This window comes from Choristoneura fumiferana, chromosome Z (assembly GCF_025370935.1).
Source record: "Choristoneura fumiferana chromosome Z, NRCan_CFum_1, whole genome shotgun sequence".
Taxonomy (NCBI): Eukaryota; Metazoa; Arthropoda; class Insecta; order Lepidoptera; family Tortricidae; genus Choristoneura; species Choristoneura fumiferana.
In genome coordinates, this window is record NC_133472.1 from 34,650,304 (window position 1) to 34,666,576 (window position 16,273).

The following is a 16,273-nucleotide window of genomic DNA, read 5'->3' on the forward strand; positions in this document are numbered from 1 at the left end:
ATGCAGTATCACACTCATTTACCGACCTTGGGCTTCATGACAACAAAATTAGTACGGGCAATGACTCATTTACCGACCACGGGTTTCATGACAAGCACATTAAGGTCGAGGTTTTATTTTGGGGGTTTCAACAAGGTAGCCTGCATGTTACGACACTGTTTACGAGCAAGTGTGATGAAAAATAAAATGAGCCCCTCTCACTTTATATACAGTGCTTGCTCATCACTAAGTTCCAAGTCTCTGGCTTCAGTAGTTTCAGCTGGATGATTAGTCAGTCAGGATATGGTAATGGTACAGTCGAGTTCATAAACTTGTGAGCAAAAATTTGATCAAAAATATCTGAACAAGCTTCTACACTGTTAACAATAGAGTCGTGTTCAGATATTTTTATATTTTTGACCAACTTTTTGCTCACAAGTTTATGAACTCGGCTGTACGAGGTTGGTCTTATGAAACTGCAAAATTGAATATACACTTCTTGGTAGTGGTCCTAACAATATGACTTATTAGATAGGTGCATGCTTGGGTCGCGTTATATACGAATCTAAAATTGCAACTTGTAGTTTAAATATAATTATTTTATGGCTGTTGTTGTGATCTCATTGGTAAACTACTGTTGAAATGCATCTAGCTGATTCCTGCAACACAATGAGTAGGATTAACTACCACATGCTATAATTTAAATTGAAATTATTTTTAGCGTAGGTACCAAAGCGTGTTAGGTTTATGCACGGTTTATGACAATCCATGTGAATCAGTTTACCTATTTGTTAATCTACTCTACGAATGAATCGATAATTCACGGAGATGTTGCCAAATGAAGGTTTATTGATGTTAACTAGGAGTATAACCTGCCTGTATACTATTGAAAAAGTAAGAGAGTTGTATTATATATCCATTGCTTGGCAACATCTTAGTGTAACATTTGTTTAGTTAATGACGCTTACAATACAGATTGAGCAGCGGTCCCCATTGTGCTTTAGTAACTGTTCAACTCAATAACGATAGAACGAAATTAAAGTCGGACAGAAATGAAGCACGAATAGGCACGCAGAAAGTATTGACAAAGAACGGCATGGCCGCAACGTCAAACACATAATAGCTCACGGTCCATGGAAGTGAAGAGGGGACGTAAAATGGCCGACAGACGGAATGCTCTAGAATATCACCATTATGCGACGGTCACTGGCTAGAACATTGTCTCCAGGCTTTCACGCGGCCCGCAACGCTTCCAAAGAGATGTGTCTAGGAGAGAAACTGTACTCACGATCATGCTCCGTGCAAGCTGCGTAGAAGAACAAACAGCAACAGTGAATGAGACAGCGTTATAAACGTTCGGCGCAGAGCCTTTACATACTCGTACATGAAGAGATGAAGTAATTAACTAGCAATGTTTCCTTTCACATTTAACATCAAACATAGTTGCTCAGCGGTCATTGAAGATCGTGTCGACTAAGAACTTAAGTTGTCTACAGTCATTAATTAGTTAAAAATTACCTATTTTTCCAGAAAAAGAATTGACAGCATTACTTGGCTATTTTGAAAAACTTTGCTGAAAGAAGTATGCAGTCATGTAATACAAACTAGCCAATTAATTGTTAAACACATTTTTGCTGCAATACTATATATCTTTGTAAGTAATCGCCAAAAATACAACCACAAACAAAAATGAATAAAAAATACACAGATATATTAAAAATCTCAGTTTTTTTTGGAAGAATTAACTCACTATTGATATGTGTTATGTTAATTATTACAACAACCCAACCCAGCCCATCTAAAGATCAGATTCTACATCCAATCGCATTGCATTATATGTACGGGATAAGACAGACAACACAGAGTACTGCTGCAGATAATACCTACTCGTTGGTCGTCACAACAGATGATAGCATTCAGTGAGGAACTACTCTCCAGTCAGACGTTCGGATACATATAACGCTCGAGGCCCTCATGCATCGCAGTTCATAACAAGACAGTTGTAACGGTCATGCACCATTTCATTTTTCCTTGAAGGTTATTTTTCCATTGACGGTTTTCTCGCAGGAATTGAAGTATTAGCGTTAATGATGATGCGATGAGAGGTCTAGTGAACGGACAGATAGAGTTCATTACATGATATTGACGCCAACCAGGATCGTGCAGATGTACATTTATGGTGGTGGTGTGAGCGATGAGACATCTCTCCCAGTCGGTGTGGGAAGAAGACACGACCGCAGAAGATAATAGTCCACATCAATATAACAAGCCGTTCCATGTCGACATTCAATAGAGGGTTCAGGGAGGACACGTAGCCAGGCAGGCGTACGTTGTGCACATCACTTACGACGCATTGTGACGCCGACGGCACGGACAGGCTCGAGCCTGAGCCGCCACGTCCTCTGTACTGGTAGCCCTGCCAAAACCAAACAACCACCAACGTCACTACTGTCTCAGCCTTAACAACCGTTGTCCCGCTCCTCCAACACAGCTGCCTTTCATACTAATACGTGAACTCTCTATTCTTTAGTCTAAAAATTTAAATTGCTACTCCTAATTAGTGTTCATACACTAATAGTCTACTGTCTAATAGGTAGGTATTTAACCTAAAAAGCGTGATCAAAATACGACATAGAACATAACTAAATTTGGAATACTTACGGTAGGAGGAGACAAATTCACCGCTGAACCACGACGTTCCTGTGGGCCAATGCTGGAATGGCGTCGCGTGGGTAATCCGGAGTTCCCGCCAGGGGTCCCACCGGGGGAAGATGCGCAAGAGGGAGCAATACGTATTTTGGGAGTCATAAGAGTATTATCGGATAAACGGCGATTTGGAAAAGCGCTGGCCACACGCAAGAAATTGCCGTCATGGTTTGTAGAGTTGCTTGAGCCGAAGAACCACTGCCCGATGCCGGTACCTGTGAGAAACGTTTGTGTTACTTATACTTGTAATTTGTAATAAATTTAGATAGATGAGATTGACAGCCTTGATAAAATACAGAAACAGCCAGAAAAAGAAGAGATGTTGTAAACTTTGTAAGGTATGTTGAAGTACATACTTTTGAAGCCTCCTCCAACACTGCCCGTGCCGCTAGGTCCACTCATGGAGTTTTTACGCGCCATATCTTCAGCACTGGAGGTCTTGCGTTGCTCCACGCGCAGGTTCGGAATGTTGAAGGGTGGCACGTTCATATTGTCGGTGCTCATCTGGTGCCGCAATGTCCTGTGTCGGTCGGGGCTTGGCAGAGACAGGCTGTCTAGTTTTAGCTTGTACCGCTGATTTTTATCAATATTATCCAGCATATCGTATAGTATCTGGAAGTTATTCACGCGGTTAAAAGTGTTGTATCAGGATTTTTGTTAAAAATAATAAAAGGATTTGGTACGACTTGTCCTTATTGGCAAATTTCGGAAATCGAAGTTCGTATCGTACCGCTCTCACTCTCATATTAAATAATATTAGCGTCAGCGATACGATAAGAACTGAACTTCGATTTTCAAATTCCGTAGTAGCCTCCACTGATTGCCACTTTTTCAAATTGTCTACCATAGTAAAAAAGAAGAAATAATTTATTAGTGACAAAATACGAAATCATAAAAGAAATTAAAATTTAAGAAAGTTGTATGTTGTATGTCACAAAAGTCCCAAATCTTCAAAATTGCCGGTCTTGCGAACGGCGCTGTTCTTCTTTTCTTTTGAGACCATAGAAATGCTAAGAACTGTGTTTACTTTAAAATTCGAATGGTCATACGACCAGATTCTTCCGACACGCTAAAAAACTATTTAATAAAATTATTGCGAAACAATTTGATATAATAACGAAGTTTTATGAAGATGGACTGGATTTTTAGATTGATGGTACGTAAACAATAAAGAAAAGGAAAAGATACCTCCATAAGATTTGTGAACTGATCAACGTTCAAAGCCGGATTAACGGTTTGCGGCGCAAGAGACGGAATCATCTTTGTAGCCATAACGTTCGTTGTCAAGCCAAACTTCCTTTCCAGGAGCATTGACTTATACAGTCCTGTAACAAACGCCACGTGGCGAAACGATTAAGCAATGACTAATTTGAAACAACTCAAGTAGACAAATGCTTTGCAAGTATTTCGCTGTCGCTCTGTGTGCGCAAGCAATGTCATAAATTCGCAGTGCTGCAAGTAAATCGTAAGCTAAAGAGGATGGGGAGGGTAGGAAAGGCCAAGGATAACTTACTCATTACAGCAGTCGCAATAAAAAATAAATACCAAAGTCATATTTTGGTGTAAGTTTCATTTAGACAATACTTACTAACAACCCGGTTTATAATATCTGGGTCACTCAACCTCATGCTGAGGAGTGTCGGAATCACTTGCTCGAGGATATGATTCCTTTCCAGCCTAAGCAGTATTTTCTCGTAAAAGCCCAAAATCAGGCTTATTATTTTAACATCGCTTTGATTCTTCTCAAGTAGCACTTTAACTTTCCCTAGTACGATCCCGTGCAAAGCTTTATCCTCAATGTAATCAGATACATTTTGCATGGCAATCAGAGACGCCGTCTGCAAACAACAATATTATTTAACTCATGTAATGAGATCGCACACAGTGCCGAAGAGTAAAATTCTTTAATTAATCCGTGGATCAACCTCACAAAAGTAATTAGCAAACCTGTATTTGGTTGGTGTTGTTATCCATAGCGGCGTAGAGGATTGGCATGATTTCGTTGTTAACCTCCTCCTTTTGGCACTTTTTGAGAATTATATGCAGATTCTCTAATATTGTAACTGAGGCTTGAACACTCTTGGGCGAGTTCATTAGGTTCCTGAAAAGTATATGTTCAGTTTGATACGAAGTGATGCACTGCACAATCTCAAATAAGCTCATTTCATAAAAAGATTTGCAAAAGAAAGTAACATAAAAGAATTCATATTTTTTATACCTAGAAAGAAAGAAAGAAAATACATTATTTCACACAACAAGACACAACAATATTATTAATTACAAATAGACAATACGAAGGATAGTATGTGTCGTTGCGGTTGTGAATCAGATGGCTCAGCATAATGCTGAAGCGGTAAAAGCACCGCAGCGCTGATTTTCAGCCAGCACCGTCGGTGACCCACGGACCGCTACAAAGATATACTTCACACTATTAACTACATAAGACTACATAAATAAATAAATAAATATGAACAGATAATTTAATTAAGTACCTATTAAGTACCATGGGTCCTTGGGGTTTGAGTGCTTTTAATATTTATAAATCATTGTCGTCCAAATTGATTACGGCTTCGGGTGACCAGAGGGCTGGCTTTTTCTAAGCACAAAAATTAAGCATTGCTATACAGCGTGGTAATGCTGCCAGCCTTCTGGGCACCTTACCACCTGGCAGTGATTTTGGGCAACTTTTTTATTTATAATTTTAGTTTGTATGTAGTTTTAGTTACCTTTATTTTGTTTTATACTATACCGGCATTGTGAAGTTTTAATTTATAATAATAATAATAAAAAAAGTACCTCAGTTAATTTATATTATACTCGTATTAATAACTAAATCTAGTACATTGCTCGTGTGGCCAATGCCAATTAACCGTTGTGCGGTGAGCGTTTCGATGAGGTTTCGATCGTACAAAAGCAAATAAATTAATCTCTAAAAACACTGTGATAGGTTTATGAACTAAAAACGGGATAGTTACTTAAGTGTAGGCAGCACATAGTGTGAGAACTCGTCTGGAGCTGCCTCGTTGGTGAGCCAGATGACTGGTTGCAACACCGCAGCCAGAACCTCCGCCGTGCGAACCTCCATCTGTAGCGCCGGCCATACGTGCTGCCAACGCAGTTTCTGTAAGATATCCCTTCACACTAAAACCCCGTAAGTACTTAATAGCCATGTTCATCGTTTAGGCAAAGTTAACTCAAACTTTGATTAGAAAACTCGGCTTAGTCTATAAACAACTTTGAGAGCATTACATTTCACGCAGGGTTTGAGTGGATATATTCAGCAGTCACGATCATAACTCTTGCTTTCAAGTACCAAAAAGATTTTATTGTATTGTTACAGCTGCTATATTAAATTAGTCTATGAGTAATGTAAACTTTGTTTTCCACTCATTATCCACTTTATCAGAACAATAGGCCTCTTAACTTCGTTTGAATTCATTTGGGCATGCATAAGCCATTAAAACAACAGAACGCTGCTTTATAAAAAAAACTCGTTGAAAAAATATTGTAGACATTTTTGTTTTCTTTTTTATTATGGGAAGATCACTTTAAAAACTTCTTGACGGCCTGATCGTGTAATTAAAAAGTTAAAACATACCGGTAATCATTCCAGGGTGGCCCGCCGGCGAAATAAAAAACTGGTGTACTTATAGGTCGGCATTATACTTTGTTAATTAGTTTCCCTTTGACAAACCCTTACTGTTGTAGTACTCTCCAACGGCGCCTTGGAGGTAAGATATTTACATCGCTTTCTGCTAATATTTCAAGGGTTCCTTACCTTTGGTATGTACGGCAACGCGTCGATGAGAGTGACGCGATAGAAATTGGCTTTCTGGTTGGGATCTTTCATTGTGATCACGTCTAGGAACTGCATAGCCTGGATCGCCTGCTCGCTCTGGCATCTGAGCGATAAAATATGTCTTGCTTCAGCCGTACACTTATCTTAATATTTTTTATCATTATAGAGTAAACTTCTTAATCAGGAGCAAAATAATGTGTCCAGGCTATCGTTGAATATATTTGTGACAAAGTTCAGATAGAATTAATAATGTTAATATTTAAAAAGACAAACATTACACCATGACGTTTGTGGATTGTTTGAATTTATAATTAGGAAAAAAATAAGAAAGGTAGAACACACACAGGGCGATTCTAAAGATGTGATGAGGACAACCCTGACCACCTCAGTTAATTATAGGCTAGCGCAACAGTAGTTAGTGTAACTAGTGACCGTTTATTTTAAGTTGTCTGTGTGTGAGATATGGGTAAGTAAAACTATAGTAATGTTTATTGAAATAGTACATTGTGTCTTAAGGGCGGTAAATAAGGAATTACGAACGAGAGTCTATTAGAATTTAATGAGTCGATGTTCGTAAATCTAGTACCACCCGCGCGACATACAATGTTTTTCATCACATTTGCGAGTAAAATTGTATATTTGTAAAATAAAAACTATTATTTTATTAAAAATTGCTAATACCGCTGACTGCGCTTTTGGCAGCGCCAGCTCAGCATGTGCATGGCGTGCGTGTGCAGCACGCGCACGGAGCAGCAGCACACCATGCAGTAACAAACTCATTAACCGACCTTGGGCTTCATGACAAGCACATTAAGGTCGAGGGTTTTATTAGGGGGGTTGCAACCAAGGTAGCCTGCATGTTACGACACTGTTTACGAGCAAGTGTGATGAAAAATAATAATGTGAATGTACACGTCAATATAGTGGTAAATGACTTCTATGTATAGGTGTGATGACTGAGTTGTGTAGGGTGGACCTCTAGCGCACCTCCAGAATTAGTGTATGGAAATGGCGTAGGTACGCTGACGTTCAGCGACGATTTCGCTCGGGTTTGATAACTAATATGGTATTCAGAGGCCATATTGCCTAACGTACTCTTAATTACAATATTGATTTTAGCACTTCTTTCTGTCAAACGGTACAGGATGATTGTAGACAAAGACGGTGCGCGAGATCACGAGCATCCGTGCGTTGGATAATAATGGTCTCACGTCGGATCGGCAGCACCAAGGAAAAGCAAGATCTGACAGTCAGTCAACGGTAAAACTGTCAACCTATTATTAGAACCAGGTCTTAGCGCTATAACGCACTTTGCGGGCATCGCTTGAGAAAGAGACGGTGCGCTAAAACCGCGCGGCTAACCGAATAGTGCGTACGTAGCCTTGGAGCATATTATGCACATACAAGTGTATTTTATAGGTTCCGAAAATTCTCAAAAAGCTGATGACTGAATCTCAGTTGAACCTCCTGGATCCCTGCGTCCTTTATAAAAAACTTAACATACACTATATTATTTAAATATTCAAGTTTTATTTAACTGATTATAGAAAAATACATACGAGTATTACATTAAGATTCATTGAAAACTACAAATAAAATTCGATTATAAAATATGTATTATTTATACGTAAATAAACTTAGTAAGCCGTGGTGGCCTAATGGTTTGACCTATCGCATCTCAAGCAGAGGGTCGTGGGTTCGAACCCCGGCTCGCACCTCTGAGTTTTTCGACATTCATGTGCGGCATTACATTTGAAATTTACCAAGAGCTTTACGGTGAAGGAAAACATCGTGAGGAAACCTGCTCAGACCTGCGAAGCGATTCAATGGTGCGTGCGAAGTTCCCAATCCGCAATGGGCCCGCGTGGGAACTATGGCCCAAGCCCTCTTGTTCTGAGAGGAGGCCTGTGCCCAGCAGTGGGACGTATATAGGCTGGGATGATGATGATGAAATAAACTTAGCCAAAACTGGCGAGCGTACTACATACAGAACTAAATATTTGCTTTTAAAATAACACAAACTACTGAAGACTCGGGACTACGCTAAATTCTTTATCAAGTAAGTACCAACGCGAACCGGGATTGTTGAGCCACTCACCACTGTTCATAATTTAGCCGAGTTATACTCGTACATATATACTGGAAGTAAATGTGGTCATTAATTAACCAGAATAGCATTACACGGTTAAATTACGTACAGTGGTGGCTGAAGTTTCTCTGTTCACGTGCATCTGTTGCATTTTGCATGCCGTTGCCGTGCATCTGTTGGCAACATACAAATTTTTGATTGGGATCCTGGAGGTGAAGCGCGTTAACTGCGCGTCGTCCGTGGTTAAAACTACGGCGGGTGCATAGGTCCTCAGAAGGATATCGACCGAGGGCTTACTTGAAGTACTTGATGAGTGGCAGCAGCTGCGTGGTTGGTCGGGGGTGCGGGTCTCGCGCGAGCAACCGCTGGACGGCCTCCTGTAACGCGGCCGGCACGCGAGGCAACACGGCGCTCACCTGCTGGTCCAACTGACACCGCATAAACAGCACCATTAAAATATTTATATATATATATATATATATACAAGAAACATCGCGAGGCAACCTGCACAAGTCCTCTTATTCTGAGAGGAGGCCTGTGCCCAGCAGTGGGACGTATATAGGCTGGGATTATATACATGTCGATGGTAGGACATGTTTCAAGTTTACCGTTTGTGATTGGTCTTGTCTTGTATCGATTTTTACATTGAATTTAGTTAACTTTTTATTGTCCTATTTTTTTGTCTTGTTTCGATATTTTCAGTTCATCACTATACAGCGTTTATTTTTGATACTACCTCAAACTGTAACCAGACGAAGATTTAAGTACTGTGAACCGATATGAAAACAAATTGTTAATTTAGAATTAACTACCAGAGCGTAGAAATATTTTCGAGCAGCAATGTAATGCATACAATAATTTGATACGAGAGAGCAGCGTTCTGTGACAGCTGTCACATCGACAAGTGCGACGTTTTGAATAAAAACAAAGTAGTATCACGTAGTGATACATCGCGTGCTTATTAATTTTATAAGGAAAATAATAAGCTACATTTTTTAATAAATCATAATAAAGTGTGATTATGAGGGCCTTCACTAACTACCCTTAAAGTTTGAGGTTGTATCAAAAATACAAGCTGTATTTTAAAGGCGGGCTTATTGATTTTTCAAAAACACGCTTAAAGTTAATTACAAACATTGTTAAAAAAAAAGTTTTATATGTAAGTAGGTGCCCAAGGACGGCGATGGTTGTTCTGTCTTGGAGTTTCAGTGTCTGTCTGACTGCTCCATCATCAGAGCCCGGCCAAATCGCACCGTAGAACCAAAAGCGGCAATTTAGAAAACTAAGAGAGGTTAGAACCCGGACGCGAATACGCAACCCTCTGCTCAAGACTTCAGCTTACCGCGGTTTTTTTTACAGTACGCGTCATTTAATTAGTAATTAGGAAATAGTTATTTGGGCAACAAGAGAGCAAAGTCGTTTTTTGATGCGAGTGTTGATTTTGAATCCCGAGTAAGCGAAGGATTCTACAATTGAATCACGAGTGACAGCAAGGGATGTAAAAAAAAAATGGTAACGTGTGACACATACAACTTTTCACCTAAGCAGCGAGAACATTTAAATTAAAGGTTAAAATAGAACCACATATATTTAGAAGACAAAAAATATAAGAAATATTAAAATATAAGTAATCCGATTGTTAAGAAATAAATATAGTACTTACTTAATCATATTTAAAACTTTTTCTCAAAAATGATTCATACAGACAGTCGCTATTATTCTTAAAGTCACTTAAGAATGCCAGACAACGATCAAAAGTCACCGATAAGTAGACAGGTTTTGAATATGGAAAGAAAAAGTATCCATTAAGTACGATACAAATCTCATACTCGTAACATCATACTTTTTAATACTGCAAAAAATCTCATCTTTGGGTCATTAAAAAGGTGGAACATTAAACGTATATTTTTTATAAAAATAAACCTTTAAATATGATTTTATTACGATTTCTATTGTTTGAAACATTAATATATTACTTGCAAATTTATTTAATTTGACAAAATATAGTATAAAAAGAAACGATAACAATTATATAGATTAAAAAATATCTAAACCCTGTATCTCTCCTACCCGGGGCATCGTGCCTAGTAGGTATGCTTGCGGCATTCCCTCGCTGACAAATATTATCCCTACTATCCCTACTAATATTATAAATGCGAAAGTAACTCTGTCTGTCTGTCTGTCTGTCTGTTACGCTTTCACGTCAAAACCGCTGAACCTATTTTGATGAAATTTGGTATAGAGATAGCTTAAGCGCCAAGGATCAACATAGGATACTTTTTATTCCGGTAGAGGGCGCCACCGCGCGATAACCTAAGTCCGCGCCGACGAAGTCGCGGGCATAAGCTAGTTGTATATACCTAGGCAGTATACGGAACGATTTTATTAAAAAAACAAGGGCAGCGGCTTTCGTACAACGAGGTTGCATACTTTATTAAAAGAGTATATAGGAAAATGAATGTCATAAAATTCACTATAGTTTTTTAATTTCATCTCGTGTTTTTATTTTTCAATTTGTCCTTATTATAATTAATTCTCTATTGACATAATTTTTCATGCTAAAGGTAAACGCAGTATTTTTTTATTAGGTTGGTATACTTAATGCTTCTTGCTTAATTAAAAAGTAAAAAAACTAAGTAAAATTGAGCGGGATATTCGTTCATTTATGTTCGTTTTGTGTGCTAATTTGACTTTGTAGTTTTTTTAGTTTATATTTGAGAAAAGCACCGTACAAGCTTCGAACAATAAGTCCTTTACTAAATCCCTTGAGTAATGCACTATATATACTTAATATAACAGACGTTTTGTAATTTTTATGTTATATGTGTATCCGAACGTTTGTTTGTTTCTTTTTAGGCCTACAGAAGTTATAGTATAGATTTGATCCTATCTCTCGCTTTTTTCATATTGAAGTGAAAGTGACAGATCAATGTCAAGTTCAAATATTTGTAATTCAGTGAGTGGACCCAGCACTCCTCAGCATTTAAGAAAAATAATTAAAAGGCTACTTTGTCTCATGGATTTTGGTCACTGATTTTTCATAGCAAAACTTGCCTGTTTGAGCTGCTGAGGTGAAAACATTATTAAACGGCACTTACTCGCACCATACTAATTGAAATCAGATCAAATGATAAAGTAAATCAGGAATTCAAATTTCCAATTTCAACAAGTATAAATTCCGTTTAATTCCATTTGTCGATTGAAATACCGAGCACTGGTGCAGTCGCTTAATTTTACGTAAATAAATGGAATGGCATTCGCCATTTGATAAAACGAGTAAATTACGACGTAAATATTACGGCCGGAAGATGTTGCAAGGAAACCAATGAATCTTTTCAGTATTAATACAAATCATAATATTATTTTCCTTAATATAAATTCGTTTGTCGCTATCCCGCGGGTCATGTAATTTTCCGGGATAAAAACTACCCCATTTCATCCCCAGACAGAAAGAGAGACAAACAGAGTTACGTTTGCATTTATAATATTCGTAAGGATATAAAATTAACGTGACTGACTGGCAACGCACATACTAAATCATTAGAGCTAGAGGCTTTAAATATTCCTTGAAGATCGTAGAGGCGCAGGCGTAGGAAAGGATTTTTTGAAATCGACACGGTACAGGTTAGACTATTTATTTATTTATTCGAGGACAAAGCTGCGGGTATAGGGCAGTAAATAAATGCAGGTTTAAAAATAAACCCATACTAAAATACTACTTTTATTTTAAAGTAAGTACATACCTACACATGGTTAACTCTTTACAGTCTCACTTAAGGGACTGGGCATTTTATGGAGTTCTTGAAGAATTCTTAGAACATTCTATTTTGCTGTTAGTTAAAGTAAATAAACATGCTGTGGACTATAATCATCATCATCATCCCAGCCTATAATAAGTCCCACTGCTACATGGTAACAAAATATAAACAACACGGTGTATAAAGCTGTAGTTCTTATAAATTTTAACAATTTGAAAAGTACTGTGCTTGTTGCTTAAAACGATGTATAATTGCTGTCGTTATTAAGAGTGTGATGCCACAAAGAATGTAACATTGCATGGGTAACAAACAAAGCAAACCAACCAAACTCAAGTCATTTCGATATTTTAGAGTTTGTCATTAAATTGAGTGGCGTTAAGTAAATGAAGTTTACACATTTCATAGTCCATTTTTAATAGGTATCAGCAGTATTACTCGACCTAAACGATAAACTTGTTGTAAGTACCTACTGGTAGTTACTTCAAAGAGGTGATGTTTCGTATAAACATTTTCACTTCTAGGCCACTATCAATATTCGATGCCTAAGCTCTGGAGCGCACGAGCTAGGAGGTATTACCGTAAGTACATTTGTAAAATAGTGATGCAACGAATAGTACTTTTAGGAGTACGAATACGAATATTAATAGTGATTTCAATATTCTGCGAATATATGTATAAGTAGGTATAAGTATGTAAACTATGCCCCAAGAAACATTTCTTAAAGTGTAAATTAATCAAAATTAAATACAAGTATGTGCATTCGAGGTACGCGTCATAAATTCCGATCCATCGGATGGACAGACCCAAAACCAGCAGTGTTCATGCCTGCCCCAGGCACTGAATAGTTTTGTTTTTTTTTTTGTCTTTAATGTTTTCTCATAAACCTTTATGTTATATTGTTTGTCAATTTTGTTTGTTTACTTATTTAGTACAGTAAAGAGTTTGTTGCATGTTGTATATTCAATACAAGTAACTTTGTGTCCACACCAAAAACTAGAGATAGGTATCATAGATTTTTGGGGCCGAGCGATTTATTTTTTATATTTCTGAGTTTATAGTGGATTTTTAGGGTTCCGGAGCCAAAATGGCAGAAACGGAACCCTTATAGTTTCGCCATGTCTGTCTGTCTGTCTGTCTGTCTGTCCGTCCGTCCGCGGCTTTGCTCAGGGACTATCAATGCTAGAAAGCTGTAATTTTGCACGGATATATATGTAAACTATGCCGACAAAATGGTACAATAATAAATTAAATAAAAAAATTTTTTTAGGGTACCTCCCATAGACGTAAAGTAGGGGTGTTTTTTTTTCATCCAACTCTATAGTGTGCGATATCGTTGGATAGGTCTTTTAAAACCATTATGGGTTTGCAAAGACGATTTTTCGGTTCAGCGATTTGTTTGCGAAATATTCAAATTTTAAGTGAAAATTGTCATTAAAAAAATCTAAACCGGTAGGTGGAAAAATTTGAAAAAAAATCAAGATGGTAGTAAGTATATCAAACTTTCAAGGAAAACTATAGCGGTTAAGTTTGCTTGAGAATTATTAGTAGTTTAAGAGTAATTAGCAGCCTAAAGTATAAAATATACCTAAACTATGGAAGATTCCGTATCGTAAATCGTAACTTAATTTTTTCGTAATGGCTACGGAACCCTATTTCGGGCGTGTCCGACACGCTCTTGGCCGGTTTTTAAGTTGGGAAAGAATATTAGTTAGTGAGTTGATATTCGGTGAATAAGAATTATTGTATTCGTATCCATTGCATCACCACTTCACCAGTTGTAAAGGCTACTTACAAATTCGATCTGCTTCACGTACAACATGGGGTTATTGTTGGCTTGGATGAGCGGCTTCCCGTTGTTGAAGACTGCGCAAATGACGAGCCCCAGCGAGAACATGTCAGATAGAATGTTGCAATGCCCATTCGTCTGTACCTCCGGTGCTGCATAAATAACAATCAAAAATTAATCCCGAATATAATGGCATCAATCTATAAAATTCAAAATTGAGAGACGGAATTATTTCTTTACACGTGTACACAGAAAAAAAATAGAAGGAAAAAATAAACACGAACAGTGTAAATTGGCTCTCACTTAATTACTTATAATGTAGCCGTAATGCTGTTTTTCAGTGGAACCACTTAAAACATTTACAATCCGGTAGCACTTGATCAGTTTAATCGTTTTCAATAAATTAAACAAATTTATACCTTTTTTTAAATAACTGTATTCCAGTCTATTGTATAATTTCCAGAAGATCCATTTACTCATATCGACATTTTATCTACTGTACTCGTTAGTTGCCCCGATCAACCATCCGTTGCAATACAATAATTTTATAGTCATAGCCTGCACACAACTTTCTATTGCGGCTGCCAGCTGCTGTCCAAACTTTTATGTATTTTCCTAGAGAAAGTGAGCTAGGGAAATGTCAGTTTTTTTGTCACCAAGATGGCGATTAGCTTCGCAGAAGTTTTAATGCAGGTGGAAATACGAGTGCGAGATATCTTCGGAATCTTACTACTACAAACCTGTATTGAAAACAAAAGTGTAATGAAATGACTAATGACATCGCAGGACAGTATTATTAAAATTAACGAGGCTATTAGTCAACCTACATTGCGTTTTGATTTCTTGTTGTAAATTTTATTTTCTGTCCGCGTTGAGTTTGATGGAAGCAAAAATGTTATGATTTTGAGTGATTTAAAGATAGAGTAACAATGAAATGTAATTTTGAACTGTAAGCCCCGTTCTCGTATTTTCACTGCGCGCGCATAGTCATCCAAAATAATAATACAAGTCCGTGATTGATATCCATAAAACATCTCCATCTTAGTTGTTATCTTTTTACCTGAACCCGAATTACCCGACTGCCCGAAGGAGGGTTACCTACTATGTCATTCAAACGTATGTACCTAAACGGCTGGACGGATTTTAAAATATTGATATGAGGTGGTATCGTTGGATTTGTCATAACTGTCGGAGTGACATAGGCTATAAAATGTTTCAATCAATATTGAACCCAATGAATATTGCCATTGCGTCTGCGAAAAAAGACATGGCGGAGGAAGGAAAAAAAAATTGTAACATGGGTATCAAATGAAAGCTAATAAGTAAACCCATTCTAAATATATACGGGTTATAATCCTTTTACTGTACCATTTTCACAGAAATATCAAAAAACAGGCCAAGAGCGTGTAGGACACGCCCAAGATAGGGTTCCGTAGGCATTTAGAAAAAAAAAATTTTTTTAAGCAGGGATCTGACTATCCTACTAATCCTACCTATTATGTTATAATTATAAATGCAAAAATTTACTTTATGTTATAAATGCGTCTGTTTGTGTGTGTGTGTGTGTGTGTGTGTGTGTGTGTGTGTGTGTGTGTGTGTATGTTTGTTACTCCTTCACGTTAAAATGGCTGGACGGAGTTAGATGAAATTTGGTACGAAGATAGCTGAACATCTGGAATAACACATAAGCTACTTTTTATCCCGATATTCCCACGGGATAGGGATAAAATCTGGAAATAACAACCGCTTGGCTTAGAGTCATGAAATTTGGTATGTAGATAGCTGGATGTCTGAAATAACACATATGCTACTTTTATTCCACTATTCCCACGGGATAATGAAGATTACGATGTAAATTTTGGGATTTGCTATGGAAATTTTGTAAAATCCCGGAATTTCAATTGTAACCACCAGATCGAATAGTTTACGCGTGTGATGGTGCGGGTCAACTCTAGTAATAATAATAATATTTATTTATTCAGATTATATGTCCATAAGTTTTTTTTTTTTTTTTTTTAACACAGGACAATTCACACCAATTGACCTAGTCTCAAAGTAAGCTTAGCAAAGCTTAAAACTAAGTCTAGCTTAGTTAAAACTAAGTCTAGTGGTCTAGAACTCTCCAAGTAGCTAATTTAAGGCATGGAAGCATGCAA

At 37.6% G+C, this 16,273-nt stretch overlaps 1 protein-coding gene across 1 annotated transcript in view; it reads right to left on the reverse strand.

The window, feature by feature from the left end:
• Positions 1-2,086: 2,086 nt before the first annotated feature.
• bma (SCY1-like protein bma) overlaps positions 2,087-16,273 on the reverse strand; it is a 167,102-nt gene continuing 152,915 nt past the window's right edge. The window contains exons 7-16 of the mRNA XM_074086703.1: positions 14,124-14,269; positions 8,871-9,001; positions 6,464-6,587; positions 5,661-5,806; positions 4,633-4,786; positions 4,274-4,523; positions 3,874-4,010; positions 3,042-3,297; positions 2,641-2,900; positions 2,087-2,395 (exon numbers count right to left, since the gene is read on the reverse strand). Coding sequence (XP_073942804.1) covers positions 2,087-2,395; positions 2,641-2,900; positions 3,042-3,297; positions 3,874-4,010; positions 4,274-4,523; positions 4,633-4,786; positions 5,661-5,806; positions 6,464-6,587; positions 8,871-9,001; positions 14,124-14,269 — 1,913 coding nt within the window. The remainder of the gene's footprint in view (positions 2,396-2,640; positions 2,901-3,041; positions 3,298-3,873; positions 4,011-4,273; positions 4,524-4,632; positions 4,787-5,660; positions 5,807-6,463; positions 6,588-8,870; positions 9,002-14,123; positions 14,270-16,273) is intronic.